At 37.0% G+C, this 17489-nt stretch overlaps 1 protein-coding gene across 3 annotated transcripts in view; it reads right to left on the reverse strand.

The window, feature by feature from the left end:
* Nucleotides 1-17489, reverse strand: part of LOC122813499 (leucine-rich repeat-containing protein 7-like) — a 2638896-nt gene that overhangs the window by 927101 nt on the left and 1694306 nt on the right. For all 3 annotated transcript variants that reach the window (XM_044085845.1, XM_044085843.1, XM_044085844.1), the window contains one exon: nucleotides 16850-16973. In XM_044085845.1, coding sequence (XP_043941780.1) covers nucleotide 16850 — 1 coding nt within the window. In that variant the 5' untranslated portion in view covers nucleotides 16851-16973. The remainder of the gene's footprint in view (nucleotides 1-16849; nucleotides 16974-17489) is intronic.

The following is a 17489-nucleotide window of genomic DNA, read 5'->3' on the forward strand; positions in this document are numbered from 1 at the left end:
TCTCTCGCTTTACTTAACTGTTGCATACTTTAATTCCTTTTCCTCCAAATTATTTAACTTCTCATTTCTCTCTTACTTTCGCATTTCCTTATACTTAAGACTCGTTTTTGCTTCTCTATCCCTCTATTTCGACCTCACTATTAATACTTATTTTCTTTTCCCATCTGTTCAATCCTGCAAGTTTTAAACAGGTATATTTCTGCTTTATTTTTTGTTAATATGAAAACAACAGTTTTGCTTCAATCTTTTGTATATATCTTAGGTACTCTATGTACACACACACACACACACACACACACACACACACACACACACACACACACACACACACACACACACACACACACAGGCTGGCATGCTGTGTGTGTGTGTCAATTTGTATGTGCACATGCATGTGTGTGCGTCTGTGTGTTTATATGTATGGAGTTTGTTATGTCTCATGATTTCACAACATCCCAAAACCAGTGTTTGACTGTGCAGCACCCCTACAACTTTAACCAAACCTGCACTACCATAGATCATACTAGGTCCCCTTATTTACATTTTAACCCCCATTTGTTTTCATTTCATTAAAGTTATATACCCTCACAAAACCCTTAGTGTTTTTTCAGTACATTTATTGGGCACATAGGGTATGAAAGTATACTATCTGCATTTCTCAAGCTTGTGCTTTTGCGTGTGACAGTACCCTGGCACTAGAGGTATGTGCAGAATACTATGCATGGTCAGTAGGAGAATACACAGTGCACTACGCATGCCCAGTATGCTACATATTTCCACAGGTTGCATGGATGCCAGTAATTAGCATGAGCAGGTTGCCACTCGTAATGTCAGTGCTGTGCAAAAGACAAGATCCACCATGAGTTTTATGCATGTGGCAGACTCATCCATGAAACCCAGTGCCAGTCAAGTCACATACTTTATCAGTTTTCTATTTTTTTATTTTAAGAAGCCCATGATTCCAAACCCATGAGTGGCCTAGACACTGCAGTAAAGCCCCTATACAGCAAGTCCATTTCAGGGGATTCTAAGCACATTAATGTGTGCATTTCATGTGTTCATTCAAATGCATTAAGCAACGCATAATCGCAGAACAGGCAGGCACATCTAAATATACCTCTGTTAAATGATATTAATCACTACACCGATTTCAAATTTTTGCAAAGAAGCAACAAGGTTACATTAAACTTATGATATCAACCCCACAACAAAGTCAAACATTTTTTTTAACAAAAGGATGAACAAAATGCCAGTCATCCCAGTGACATTACTGTTCCAGGTTAGTGCAGACTCATTTCTCAGCAGTCAATTTTCAATTCTTTGAAGAAGCTCAAACAAGTTTGGAGTTTAGCCTGAAGGATTTCCTGAATGATCATATACAACCCACAATTTAATTTAACCTCAAGTAACCATTTAAGACTCTATGCAATATGTAATGAATGGTTAAGTATCCAGTCAGTAAAACATTTGTTGATATACATAGTGATAGCATTTCTTTTGTAATAAAAATCTCTGATTCTATTTCATCGATGGCCTTCAAAAATCAAGTTTTGCCTGCAATTTTCTCAAGTTAATTAGACATATTGAGCTCATTACTTCTTTACTTATTTTGAGTTACTTAGTTTTTATGTTAAGATGTAAAATGTAAAGTCATTTGTGAAGTAATAAAGTAATGAAGTAATGTGAAGTCAACCCACTAAGTTGGGGTTTTTTTCCAATGGCAAAATGGTTTCCTCACTGTTCTTCAGTTTGTCAAAAGCTTTTGACACTGTCTCACATGACAAACTGCTCCAAAAACTGCAAAATACAGGTTTTTTAAACTATAGCCTTCCATGGTTTAACAGCTGTTTAAGCAACAGATACCAACCTGCAAAGTGGCAGTCAGTTCTCTTTCCTTTCTTACAATCACTGCTAGGGTAACTTGAGGACCTAGAACCCCCCTCTTGATAAATGGCCTATCCAAAGTTTATATAAATGTAACCATAATTCAGAAAGCAAATCACTTGAGTCTCATCTGTGTAGCTGATAAATCTGTTTAAACTTCAGACAGCTAGGCATAACTCCTTGTCTTTCACTAAAGTTTGGTTAGATAACTCCCAACTTCTTCTAAAAACTAAAGAAAAGATAAGATGTTTCTTTTTACCCCTAAATCTCACGGTGACATCAATCTGCACATCAAGATCAATTCCTCAAACAATGCGCACCTTCACAGGATTACTCATACTAAGCAGCTAGGTGTTACTATAGTCAAGAATGTACAGTTTGATCTGCATATATAATCAAAAAGACACATCAAAAACTTGAAACATTATACCAAATAAAACAGTACCTCACTGAACCTGGTAGAGAAACTACAGCATCTACTTATCTAATACCAACAGTATTTTATGCTACTCCATGACAACCAATTCTCCAAGCTACAACAACTGCTGATAATTGGCGATCCCATGTGATATAAACTTTATCGCTGTCAATAATACTTTGTGTTTCATGTTTCCTGTGATTCTCAGCTATTTCTTATTCCATGCCTTAGAGACATAGTAGGAATACAACATTTGGCCAGCTGAGAGCTCGGGTTTTTCTATGGATAGTAACATTTTGTTTTCAGACCTAAAATATCATCTTAGACTTCTTTTCTTCATGCTTTAGAACTTTCAGTATGTTTAGATCTGATGAGGTCGGCAAATATTTATGCAGATTATTGCAGATATATACATGTAGTCAGTTTTGAGGAGGTCAATACCTCCTTCAGAAGGAAGAATGTATAATCTTGTTATGCACTATTTTTATATATCATTTAGTAAACAAGTAGCATTTTTCATGTTTTCTTGTCCAAATGATTCAATGCCTTTTAGGGCAACCACACCAAAGCTGTAAGTTAGAAGAGTTAGAGCAAACTGATTTATAGGTTGGACTGTATTCCTAGATGTCAAAGCAGCTTTCAGTTTATATTTTGTCTTTACTATTCTTTGCTGGAGTTTTTTTCTCATTTGTTTATGTTTTACTGGCAACCCTTTATCTATTCCCAAATATGTATACACTCCCATCCACTCAATTTCCTTTATATCATATTCATGTCCCAGGCTGATTCTTCCTTTCAAATACAGCTTTGATTTTATAAATGTTGCTTTTTGCACATTCATCAAGACAAAATATTATTTGTATCATCTGAAAAAAGTTTTAATAATTTTTAGTTGTGCTTTCAGATCCCTATCTGATTAAATATTCAATTTTGAACCATCTACAAAAAGTAGGCAAGATATATTCAAAGAAGGTTATTGAACCACAGGGTATATCCCACCCATGTAAGACATACGTTTTAGTAACTTCTCCTGCCTTATAACAAAATTGGTACTGTTTCTGGAAGTAAGTTGGTTTCTCTAAATAGCATGGAATGATATGGCTGTTATCATTTATGTGTTTCCCCTCATTAATATCTACTTACAGGGTTTCTATGTCACAGTATGGACATCCTTTCCTTTCTTTTCTATCATAGAAGGAATTGTAAGCAATGTCATATTTGCTATTAACTGCATGTGATCATGGTTTCTGTATACAATAAAGTTTATTTTGTTTGGGGAAAAAAAAATTAAGGTGTGTCTTCCCACCAAACTGCATTGCATAGTCATTTCATTCTGGAAGAGTCTAGTACTAACATTTTTAGAATTAATGACAGTTTAGATGGAAGGTAGGATTTTTTTCTCATCTTTTCTGATAGTCAATGATCAGCCAGGGCAGTGACTATTTGAATGACAACATCATATATATCTTGGAGATTGGTGTATGATGTTGACGTTGATGTTAGAGTCTATGATCTTAAACTGTACTGGAATGGTCTGTATCCAGGTCTGGTAATTCAACGGTTGTTGTTTTTTGTCTCACCTGTAGTTTTTAGATTTTTTTGTAAAACAGCATAATAGTCCTCTCAGTATTAAGGTTTGGTGAACTGAAACTGTAAGATTTTAGAGAGAAAGACTGAAAGCACAGATATCCACAAAGGTTTTTTTAAATAACAATGGCTATCATCTATGAGCTGGTATGTGGAATCAGCTGCTTATTTCTTAGCAGATGTGTAGAGGGCAGTTCAAAGAGTTAGGATTCATGAAAAAACAGTCAGCAGCTGACTTTAGCTGAAAGGGAATGAGCATTATACAAAGTTATGGATGGCAAGCTAGATATTAGTGGGCCGATGCTGGATGGAATTTTTACATCAAATCTTTTGGAAATAAATACGATGCTAGACTCTCTAGGAGAAATAGCAGAGGTAGCAAGTGCTTGGATTAGGAAGGTGCTGTCTCTGATACTTGCCATATGACAGTATTTGTTATAATCAGTTAGTTACTTAGTAATATGGCTTGGGCTACATCACACACTATACTGGAAAAATGCAGAAATCATAGAAAGTTGGATAACCATAGTTTTAGCCTATGTCAAGATGGATTAGGAAGGTAGATGGCAGCATTGGTCCCCAGGGAATTGCTAACAAGGATAACTATGCTCAGTCGAGTATTAGATCAGAGAAGAAAAATGAAAAGGGCAACAGATATGGAGAAAAAGCAATGTTTACATAAAGACTTGAGAAAGATATGTATTGTAACCAATGTTTGTTGAAAGTAGTAGAAATAATTTGAATGATGGCAGAAGCCATGTCATACACTCATTACAGACAGGTAGAGTGAAGGACCTAGTTAAATTGTCTGAAGTAAGTAGAATGAAATACGCACCTTTCATACACACTATTATACCACTGGGTCATAATCAAAGGTGCGGAATAACATTTGGAAGGCACAGTGGTACAGCGGTTTGCATTTTCCTCTCACAGCAAGAGGTTCTCCAGTTCAATTCTCGGCTGGGGTACGTTCTGTGCAGAGTCTGCATGTCCTCCCTGCATTCATGTGGGTTTTTTTCAGGTGCTCCGGTTTCCTCCCACGTTACAAAGACAAGCGTCTGGAGTGTCTCTCCCCCCCCCCCCCGGGTCTCCACTGAAATTGGCTCATTCTAAGTTGGACTTTCCTGGTAAACAAATGTTAAATAAATAAATTTCATTTTCAGGGTAATGACCTGAGAACTATACCACAAGTCTATATCCAATTTTTCAAGTTAAGGGATTTCAAGTCCATGTGGAAAAGTTGATCATTAGGTAGGACACTGCTGTTACCAAAAAGAGTTTGGAGAGATACTGTACATGCACGCCAAATTACCATACATTCATTTAAATCTACAAACTCAGGTTGTGAGCAAATGACAAATGTCCATATGCAGTAGGACTACCAACTTATAGGCACATTTTAGTACTTATGTATACAGCTTTAAGCTATTTCTAAATTTCTAAGGTATGGTAGTTCTCTTTCATAGCAATATGAAACTGAGTTCTAAGTTTGATTTATCATTACAGAATGCATGCACTTGGAAAAATCAGATGATGACTCTGACATATAACACTTCATTATCTCTTTTGGAAGAAATGCATTCCACATTTTATTCTGTAGAATAGCAGACAGTCATTATAACCTTGAAAAATAGAATTCTTTCAGACTCTCTAAATGAAAAATTCACAAGCACAATTATACATAGACAGCTTAGATTTTTTTCTTTAGGTATATTCTGCAACTGAAGAAAAGTCATTACTGAACTGGTCCATGAACTCATCTTGGAGAGCTGTATGCTAATATTCTATACTTCATCATTTCCCCGCTTATAAACTATGTTAAGATGATATATCAAAAGCTTTTCCTTACTTTCAAGTACTTGGCTCAAACTGCAGTAAACTTTCTCCTGTGAATGATCCAGAATTAACAATCTGGACCACTAGCATCTTTAGTTATAAACTAAATTAAAATAATGAAAGGGAACTCCAGAATATGTTAAATCTGGAAAAATGCAGTGAAATGTCACTATTTCTGAGCCTGTCATGTACACTACAGTCTTAGCAGTATAAGAAAATCTGAATTTCAATGGTTGGACTAGCTGTAATGAGGCAAAGGTGGTCAACCTTTTATTGTACATGACCTGCTTTTGTTAGCAACAATGGCTTATAAACTTGTGATACAAATGTCAGAAATTGTACAAAGAACATTTATAGAAAAAATAGCTCTCTAACACACGCAAAGATATAAGTTTATAGTGGGAGTATTTTACGTAACTGGTATTTAGCTGGTCGTTGCTGACTTGTTTGCAGTTGAACACTTTGTGCATTCAAGTGTGAGAAACTGAATACACAGATAACATCTTTAAATGTGCTTTCTTCAAATTTCTTGAACATTTGAGGTAGTTTATTTAAAGACTGGTGTGCAGGGGCAAAGTTCCCCATGTTGGGTTGTATACAGGGGCCTTGCTCCTCTATAAAAAATAAAACACTTTACTTGCTCCCAATTGCAAGAACCACTTTTGATTGATCAGTCATGAGGCACTAAAATGCAAACAGAGAATACTTATCTTAAAACTGTCAATCCATCTTAGACATCAGACCATGTCAGATTGGCATCAGGAGCATTTCAAGGCACTACAAAAATACTGCGGTTGTAAAAAGTATGAAAACAATACCTCATCAAGGTACTGCACCAAGTCTTAGTATATCAAATTTTGTGTAGCTGTATTGCCTTTGGGTACAATAGTACTACATTTTTGTTGTCATGTATTATGTAAAAAATGAAGAATGAAGATGCAGAATAACGTGAGGTTCTATCTAATGTTCACAGACACTTTATAATATCATCTTGTGCTCTGATCGTGGTTGTCTCATCTTGAGTCATTCCTGCATTTAGAAAACATCCATGTTTGCACAGTTAGTGAAACTTGGTTTAAATGTAAAGAGAGCACTGTCTCTATACCATGGTTTTATGACTGTCATGCTTTCAGGCCTAACGGCAACTGTGGTGGAGTCTCCATATTTATCAATGAACATATTACCTCCAGGCAGATCCTTAGAGACTCACAAACTGAATTCACTTTACTACAGATCGCTCTAGGTAGGATTAATTATCAGCTAATGGCTTGTTACAGAACATATTTTCTGTTTCCTGGTGATCATGCAGGATTCCTCTGTGTTCTAAATGATCTTTCAGATCTTTTAGCAAAAATTCCCTTATTTTGGGTGATTTTAACTACCCTTCAATAAAATGAGACATCTATACGTCCAATATAGAATATGTCCAAAAGTTCCCAGACTTAATAGACAACATTCCCTTGAACAGCTGGAAAATAAACCTACTACAGGGCAGAGCATTCTCAACCTTATTCTTACAAACAATGGTCACCTCTTGCCCTGCTCCTCTGGCACCATCTTCCCCAGTGACATCTGACCACAAACTTGTGACCTTCTCCTTTACACTCCCGAAAGAACCTATAGCAAATCCAATTGAATTTAAGGACTAGAGACATGTCAGCCTCAACTTACTATACCACGAAATATCAAAATTAACTGATGACTGCACCTCCACAGACATTAGTATGGCAGAAAGATTCACTAAGGAATTCAACACCTGTTAAGAAAAATGCACAGAACTAGCAGTCCCTCCCACAACCAAGTGTCATGATCAGTTTAAAAATAAACCACCCTGATGGTCTACAAACTTAAATGGGTGCATATTAAATGAATGAAATGACAAAAGAGAGAACACTCTTTCATCGACACATAAAAGCCAAAACCACAAAACAGCAAAGTTATGGAACAGTGATTTTTTTTTTCCCAGGGAAAAAAAATCGCTGGGCCACTCTCAGGACTTTGCTGTTTCCTCCACTGTGGTGTGATCTTGGAGTTGGTATATTTAAGTAAAGGGGGTGTGGTTGGCAATGCTCCTACTTTATTTTGTCTTTATATATTTCTTTTTTGGAGCATTTATCTGTTGATGAAAGAGCATTCGCTCTTTTGTCATTTTGTTCATTTAATATAGACCCACTTAAATAGACTATACAAAAGAAACTCCTTAAATTATTTAATAAATGTAAAACTTATCTTCTCAAGCATAATACCAAAAGCAGTACAAAAAACTGAAGAACACTATGAGGTCCACTAAAGGAGTCAACTAACTTAGGCTGGCATTTGAAGTCAAAGACAATTATACATTTTCTTTAGCTATTCTAGGAAACTAAAAAGCAATACATTATATTACTCAGAACTTATTCATAATGATGCCTCCTATTCTGATGCAACAAACCATGCCAATATATTCATGAAAACATTTAATGCTAACTTCACTCATTAGACTTCTATTCAAAGCTCAGAAATATCTGAATCCCTTGTTCCTTCAGTTCTCTCTTAATTTGTGTCTTTTGGCTTTTCCCGGTTAGGGGTCGCCACAGCGGAACTCCGGTCCGCTAATGATTGGCAGTAGATTTTTACATGCTGGCTTGCTGGGCCTAATGCACAACCTTCAATGAAGGAACACCCATTCATGCATGTCGCCACACAGAAGATGTTCTAACTGAGAATCGAACGGGCAACGTCTAACTGTGAGGCGACAACGCTACCGCAGCACCTGTTAACCAAGTCCAAAATGGCTTCCTCCATAGGATCTGATAATATATTTTGCAGACACACTCCTCATACTGTTTAACTTAATTTAGCTACTGGTTTGTCCCTGATGAGTGGTGCACACCAATTGTGATGCCCCTTCGTAAGGGCAGCTTAACAACTGACCTGAGTATTTACAGACCTATCAGACTTACAAGCCTCATATGCAAAGCCATGAAACATATTAAAACTGACTTCATAAACTGTAATATTAGAAATCTTGTTGAATGTGACCCCCAGTTTGGTTTTCTGAAGGGTAGATCCTGTCTTTTTAATCTGCTAAACTTCTTTGAAAGGGTTGCAGTGACTGCACATGGTGGCCATGCAGTGCATTCAGTGTATATTGACCTGGCTAAGGCCTTTGACACATTCCCATGCTGACATAATATAAAAGTTAAGAGTTTTAAAGAGCAATCCATATGTGGTAAGCTGGATAACACACTGTCTGACAAACAGAACCAACACAGTGCAGGTTGCAGGCACTTCATCATAAAGTTTGAACTTGATCAACAGTGTCACTCAAGACACAGTCTTGGGACCTTTCCTTTTTCTAATTTACGTAACAGATCTCCAAGAACACAGCCAATATCTCTGGCTGACAAACTTTGCAAATGTTTTAAACTGGGGGCTGTTTTTAAGTCACCCTATGACAAACAAGCCCTTTAGAATGAACTATCCATAGTAAATTTTTGGCGGAATAAAAAAGGGTTCAGACAAAATGTTAAAAAGTGCGGTATCATCACTTTTGGTAGACAACTCCTCCTCTCATCTTACTGTCTAGACAACACACCTCTTCAAAATGAAAATGTAGTTAGGGACCTAGGTATTTGGGTTGATAGTTCACTCTCTTTTGACCATCATGCAACAACAGTTGTCAAGAATTCATTGCTTTTAGCCTTTGAGGTCAGAAGAGGTAACCCTTTCCTTACACTAAGCATTGATTATGCCAGTTATTGAGTACAATTCCTCCTTTGGGATGTATTTCACTAAACATATCAAAAAAATTAAAAGATTCCAAATGTTTCTAACAAAAAAGATCACATGCCTAAAGTCCCTGAGCTACCAAGAAAAGATTTAAGCTCTATCCCTTTATTCAATGTCTTATAGACTTTTGAGGCGAGATGTCCATCTTGCTTATCATGTCATTACAGACTCGATTGTCCTGGACCTCCTGTTTCTCCAAAAGTCCAATGTCTCTCCCAGTACTAGTATCAGGAAAATAAAAGTCCACATTGACCCAAGCTTGAAGCAGTAGGGTAACAGTATCCAATTTATTGAAACAGACACAAACCATAAAATAGTTAAGCGCTTTCATCCTACACTGATTTATTGAAACAAACACAAACCACAAAATAGTTAAGCTCTTTCATCCTACACTGGTTTATTGAAATAAACACAAACAACAAAATATTTATTGAAACAAACACAAACCACAAATACTAGTATCAGGAACCTAACTCCTCACTAAGACGTAAATAAAATACAATAGACAGCTAGATCTATGTAGCCGCAGTGGTACAGTGGTAGCATTGTTGCCTCACAGCAAGAGATTCTCCTGTTCGATTCTCGGCTGGAGTGCTTTCTGTGTGGAGTCTGCGTGTCCTCTCCACGGTCGAGTGTCCTCTGAAAGACATGTGTGACTGGGCGTGCCTTTGCTGAAGGTTGGGCATCAGGCTGGCAACTCGGCACCATAAAAATCTACTGCCAATCATTAGTGGACCGGAGTTCCACTGTGGCGACCCCTAACCGGGAAAAGACAAACAAGACAGCTAGATCTATAACCCAGCATCTCCCAAACCTCTTAAGTAAACTTCCTCGGTATGTTAACCAGTGCAGCTCACTGTCTTCCTGCAAACATAAACTAGATGACTGGAAGGGTATCTACAAATTTACCCCAAAATTGACTGAATGGCCCTCTTTGGGAAACAAGGTGCTGTCTTTTGGAGGGTGCTGGTGAGACAAAAATAATCATGAGACTCTGTGGCCTTGGAATATCTATGCATCTATGAATCTATTATCTCATGGTCCTTGTAAAGGCAGTATGAGCACTTGATGGAAAGAGTACATTGTTACATGCATACTGGCTGCTTTTGTCAATATTTGTATGAGGAGGCTAGGTTGACAAATACATGATATGTAGACGCTGCACAAATTATATTTGTAAAAACTTACACTCCAGTTGTAGTACTTACTCTATTAGCTACAGTCATGTATTTATGTAATGAATAACAGCTACATACAAAATCTGAGGACTCTGCACAATGAAGTAGTCTTCATAGAATCTGCTTGAAATCATGAAGACCGAAGCTGTGACACTGATACTGAAAACATTGAGACTGAAATTTACTTTTGGGGAGTATATAAGTCTGAAGGTCAGTACCCCAGTACATTGGAGTATGCCCCTTACTTCAAAGTAGACAGATCTTACAGTTTACACAAATAAATATCAGGGGCACTGAGGTACAGGGGATGTTAATTTCTTATGTAAAAATGATGTTTTATGATGAGTTCTCAGATTCACTGAATTTGTTTATCAGTTTGCAGTTTTGGTCTGTAGATGTGGGACTTATAATTAGGAGTACAGAGCCATCTTTATAGGAAGAGAACTGATGTCTTATACTTCATTCTACAACAGATGGCTATTGGCAATCTGCTCCATACCACAGACATCTTGCCAGAAAAGGGTTTCATGTATTTATGCCTATTAGACTCAGTATCCTTCCAAACTCTAAAGTTAACTGGAAATGCACATTCCCCACACAACCTCTTCCAATTTTTTATCTAAGTCTGCTAAACTGTGACAGGAGAATAAGTGTACATCTTCTTGGAAACTAACTACAGTTGCCGTATAATGCCACCTTTAATAGTTTTCTAAATCTTGGTGTGTCAAAGGAACGCCATTCCTGCAGTATACCACTAGCTACAAAGAACCCCAAGCAAGATGACAGCTTAATTCACAGTACACTAGGCCATGACTATTTCATAAAATAAGTTAGCTGAATCCTAAGTTTGTCTATGCTCTTTCTCTTAACAGTGCCTTTCTAAAGCAAATGTTTCATTATATCAGACCACAGGAAGAATATGAAAATTCATCACTCCTTAATTGCCTCAGAAATGTCCTTACTGGCCATAACTGTGAGAAAAACATAACTGCTCATGATTTAGGATGGCAAAACCCAGCCTTGGTCATATGACTTATATCACAGACATACTTGAATTTTTATTGATACAGTATATCACATGCTCAGTGCACAACAGCACTCTTTTGCAAATTATTTAAAAATAATGCAGTGTATTGCATATTGCAATTATAAATTATGTGACTATAATGAATGAGCATTGGGCCTGATACATAACAAAAGAGCAACTGGACTGTATCCTTTAATTAACTATGCACACTTCTTAAACATGAGTAGCTTTATTATTGTAATAACATATATAATAGTTACGATCATTAGGCACATTTTATTTGCTCTGTCCATCTTCATGCCTATCAATAGCATTTTAACTGTGAATTCAGTAGTATTTGTCATGAGTTTCATATTAATTTCAAGCTAGGTTTTAGTGGAGGTGAAGGCTTCACCATGCCCTTTGGCAAGTTTTTTGAGTGGGAAAGTACAATTGCATAAGATTTTACCATAACAGTATATGTCCTACTTTTCACTGTTGTATTCATTACATGTGGATCTCCTGCCCAGGACAACCCAACATCCAGCCAGCATATCAAAGCCTCTACATCTCCCATTGTTGTAAATTAGACTCATGCTTATTGTGCAGGCATAGGGTACAATGGTGGTGTACACATTCAGTCCTCAGAACTGAAATGCCCCAAGAGAACTAGAGCAATCCTAGTTAAAATAAAAACGTGCATCCAGGAAGAAAGCAGAGACAAAAATAGGGCAAGAAAGAAAAAGACTCCTCAGTCAGCAGAGTGTTTTCAACAGAAAGGAGACAAAAAAGGGCAGGAGGGATGGAGTGAATACTGTAACAGTGAAAAGTAGGACATCAACTGTTATGGTAACACCTTACACAACTGTACTGTGTCCTTCCTTATCACTGTTGTAGTATTCATCCCATGTGGGAGAGTACCAAAGCTACAGTAAAGGATGGGAGGAAGAAGGCAAGAAGAAACCCTCCACAAACCCAGTAAGGACAGTCCTGGCCTACCCTGCCCTGACTCTGGAAGTGACATCCAACTTTTAATGTTTAGTAAATGTGAACAGAGGACCAGGTAGGGGCTTCTAGAATGGATCAAGTATCCTAACCCTTGAAGAAAGCTCCAGAAAAAGCTACTGCTCATGCAGAATGAGCTCGAACTGAAGCTCAAAGCTCTACAAAAAAAAGGAAAAAAGAAAAAAGAAATGGCCTTAGAAATCTAGGAGAAGATGGTTTGGTTAGACAGGTATTAAAAGAAATAGGAGGTTGCTCAAATTTTGGATAGCCTTTGTCTTATCCAAATAATATCTGAGCTGTCTATGTAAATCTAAGGTGTGAAGCACTTTCTCAATAGGAGATTGTGGAGAAGGAAAAAGGAAAGAAGCTGGATAGACTGATGGACCAATCATTAATCACCTTGGGCATAAAGAAGGATTAGTATGCAGTAATACCCTGTTTCTATGACAAATCAAAAAGGAAGAACCTGCCATCAGAGCCTGAAGTTCAGAATCTCTCATGACTGAAGTAACAGCCATCAAGAAAATAGCCTTCCAGGTGCAATGGTGCAAGGAGGAAGAAGAAGTAGGCTGAAAAGCAGCCTGATTTAGTTTTCTAAGGCCAGAATTAAGGTCTTAATAGGGAGAAATAAGTTTTCCTCAGGGCCTGATATGAAGGATGCCTTGAAGCAATTGCTTGACTTCATAACAAGAAGCCAATGAAGGGTTCAAGGGCAGGCAAGCAGAGACTGCTGACAGGTGAGCTTTAACAGAAGCATATTCTAGTCTAGCATTGACCAGTTCACACAAATAAGAAAGGACCAAAGGGACCTCCTACGAAAAGGAATCCTGGTCATGCCTGAGACACCAAACAGAATATCTCTTCTATTTAGCCACATAGGATTTTCTGGTAATGAGTTTCCTGGCTTCTTGCAGAACCCTAAGTACATCCTCAAAAAAGCAGTGCCTAAAGGGAATCAACACCCTATCACTCAGAGTGTTAACTGAAGTGTGGACAAGTGAGGGCGAATGAGAGACCCCTTATCTTGTGTGAGAAGATCCATCTGGTCAGGTAACTTGTGATGACTGCCCCTGGCCAGATGAAGAAGAAGAGGAAACCAGTGCTGAATGGGCCAAATGGAAGTCAACTACAAAAGTCTGGGAGAGTCCTTCATGATCTTTTGCATGACCTGGGGGAGCATAGGTATACAGGAGCATTTCCTTCCAAGAAAATGACATGGCATCTACCTTCCAAGTCAGAGGATGTGGGGTTATGGAGCACAATCAAGGAAGTTGTCTGTTCTAAGGGGAGGCAAAAAAACTTTCACTTAAGGAGCACCCCATGAATGTACAATGTCCATTAACACCTTCCTGTAAAGCATCCATTCATGAGGTTGCATCTTGGACTTGCTCAGAGAGTCTGCCATGAGGTTGTGCTTTGAAGATGTAAATCATCTGAAGAGACATCTTATAGCAGATACAAGACCAGAGGCCTGAAGAGCCAGTCTATAGCCTCCTTGTTTGTTGATTTACCACATAACTGTGGTATTGTCTGCAAAAACCTTTAGAAGGCCTGACCACAAACAGAATGGAAGGCCTGTACAGCAAGAATGGGTGCTCTCTTCTCTTTGGTGTTTATGTGGTCTGACATCTGATGAAAGGGCCAGAGACCCTGAATCCTCCAACTGTTGGAGGAGGCTCCCCAAACCTGATCTAAAGAGTCTATGAAAAACTCTTGAGTAGGAATAAGAGACTAAAAAAAGGCAAGCCTGGATTGAGGGAGGTCTGCCGAATATACTAATGAAACTTAAGTATTGAGACAGGGCAGTAGCGGAACTGGAAACTCTAGAGGGTGGCAGTGCTGGAGCCAAACAGTCATGAGATACCACTGAAGTTTTGTCATATGAATTTTGACAAAGGGGATCATGGGGATGGTAGATGCCATAAACCACAAAGAATCTCCTGCAAGTATGGCAAGAGTGCAGGGCCAAAAAGAATCAATCTCAAAAACAAAAAACAGCCAGCACTCCACATTGGCAATGTAATGAACTTTATTCAAAAATACATAAGTAATTAAAAACTCATGTAGAGATATTTAGTAAAGGCATACCAGTTTTAGCCAACAGCCTGCTTCAGTGCCAAATTGAAAATGTAGTTAGAACACAGTACAATTGAATAAATAAATAAATAAACTCACCCCAATTAGGAAAAATCAATAATTCATTTAATCCTGGAGAAAATAAAGCCCCTAACATGACTATCAAACTGTGTTCCTTGTTATTTACTTGTTAATGCAACCCAATTTATTCAAACCTTTATAACATATCCGGTCTATAGCAGTAAATCTACATGAAGCAGCAGGATATTTAAGAGTATGTTTATGCAAAGTACTACCTGTGCAACAATTTTTGATATCATTAAAATGTTCAAAATAATAGTTTTAAACTGTCTAGAAGTATGTCCCACATAAAAAGCAAAACAACTACATTCAACTAAATATATCACCCATTCTAAAATACAAGCATTCAAGCAATGAATATCAAAAACTCGAGGTATATTTAGAGATGAAAAGTGCTTAGTTTTCATAGCAAACTTACAGGCTGAACAATATTCACAAGGATAGCAACCAAACAACTGTGTACCTTCAACAGAATATTATATAGTTGAATCAGACTGGAAAACTTTTTTTAAAATGATTTAAATGATTACCAGTAGTTGTCCCAATCTATGAGAAAATGAGCAATATGTGGGTAACAATTGTGCCTGCTTGTTGTCAGATAAAAGAATCCCCTAATGTTTATTAATTATATTACAAAAAGCTGGAAAATTACTCCCAAAATTAATAACCATAAGCAATGAGGAATCCTGCTTCTTCTGTTTATTATATTTTAATAAATCAGATCAGTCTATAAATCTGGCAAGGTTCTGTCCCTAATGAATATCATCAAACTTATAACCTCTAGCCTGAAATCTTTCTACCATTTCCAAATTATGTTTATTAAGTTAATCTTCAGTGGAACAAATCCTCTCAACCATTAAAAATTGACATTTAGGAATATTCCTAATTATGTGAGGTAGATAACTAGTAGTATCCAAAAGAGAATTATAGAGGAATTCCTTCCGAAACAAGGAAGTAGACAATGCACCACCATCAGTTTTTAACTACCTTAACATCCAAAAAAGAAATATGATTCAAATTTAAGTTAAAATTGTGTTGCAAGCCCCATTTATTATCATTAAGATATTGTACAAATTCCTGCAGATAAATGGTGCCAGAGTTCCACACCATTCAACAATCATCCAGGTAATGATGCCATATATCTATTTCATCTAAAAAGATATTGTGACTAACATCATAAATCAGCTGTTCTTCTAAGTATCCCATAAATAGAGCTCCATAAATAGGCACAAAAGATGCCCCCATGCCTGTGCCTTTTAATTGTAAAAAGCATTCTTCATTAAAATAAAAGACATTTTTGGTTAGAACATGTTCCACTAGACATACCAAAACAGTGTTAAACCTGGACTATATAAAGGGACATTTTCAATCAAAACTATATTGCCAATAGTGCAGCCCAACATGGGATATTGATTTTTAATGTTTTAACATCCAAACTGTACATATACGAATGGGCATCCAAGTGTGCATCGTCCTCTGCCGTTGATACAGATGTGGGACTGGTTACAGACTCTAGTGAAAAATAATTCTTTTTCTAATGCTTTACATCTAGAAGATGGGCCCGATATAAACACTGTAAAAGAGGCATCTACACTAGATGCTCTACTATAATCGATGGTTTCTAATGCTTTACATCTAGAAGAAGAGCCCGATGTAAACACTCTAAAAGAGGCATCTGCACTAGATGCTCTACTATAATCAATAGTTTCAAAATAGACACAGGGCCTGTGGTACATAACATCTCTTTTACTATTTTACCTCTGGCAAAATTGGATTTGTTGAACGAAGGACTTAATTTTGTGCCAACTCATTCGGTGGCTGAAGACAATAATACTTCTACAGTAATTAACATGAGAATGGCATTCTAAAGTTATCAGTAATGTTTTCTTTGGGATATCTAACTATAAAAAGAAGCTTAATGAGAATTACTTAAAACTCTGGGATAATTTAATGATTGATTATTATAATGGCAGTTTACAAAGAAGAATAGTAAAACATTGTACTTACTCACTGCGGGTTTTTGATTGATTTACTTCACTCCTCTGTTATTCAGTCCTTGCAAGTGTGAAACTGGACAAAGATGAAATGAAGAAGGATCCCTATAAGAGTTTGATGTTTCATCTCGGCTGAGCTATAACAAAGGAAGGAATAAAAAGAGATAAAGACACTATCCTTGTGTACTTAAACCACTGCATCACTTTTATATTTAACATGTTGTCTGAAATGCTAAGCTCAGCTTGATTATCATATTCTGTGTGTTAGAAGCATCTTTAAGAATGAATTAAAGTGTATCCATACAACTATTAACAGCAGTCACTCCCAGTGAGAAAAAAACATTACCATTTACATATAATAATGTTTGTGCCAAAGGCACATTTATATTTCTACAATGACATTTCAACCTTGTTGAAAATGTATTTGCTCTTTACTGAATTATCACTTATGACTAAGGCAATCTTACATTTATAAAAGATTCAAAGATTCAAAGATTCAAAGAAAACTTTATTGTCACTTAGGGAACACAAATGCAACCTAAACAAGATTTCGGTTATCAGCTCATCATCAGAGTACAGAGGCGATTTAAGTATAAAAAGAATAAGACATGATATATACACACCTATTCTAATGACTAATACACACAAAAAAT

This window comes from Protopterus annectens, chromosome 10.part0, assembly GCF_019279795.1.
Source record: "Protopterus annectens isolate FY-2018-M chromosome 10.part0, PAN1.0, whole genome shotgun sequence".
Taxonomy (NCBI): domain Eukaryota; kingdom Metazoa; phylum Chordata; order Ceratodontiformes; family Protopteridae; genus Protopterus; species Protopterus annectens.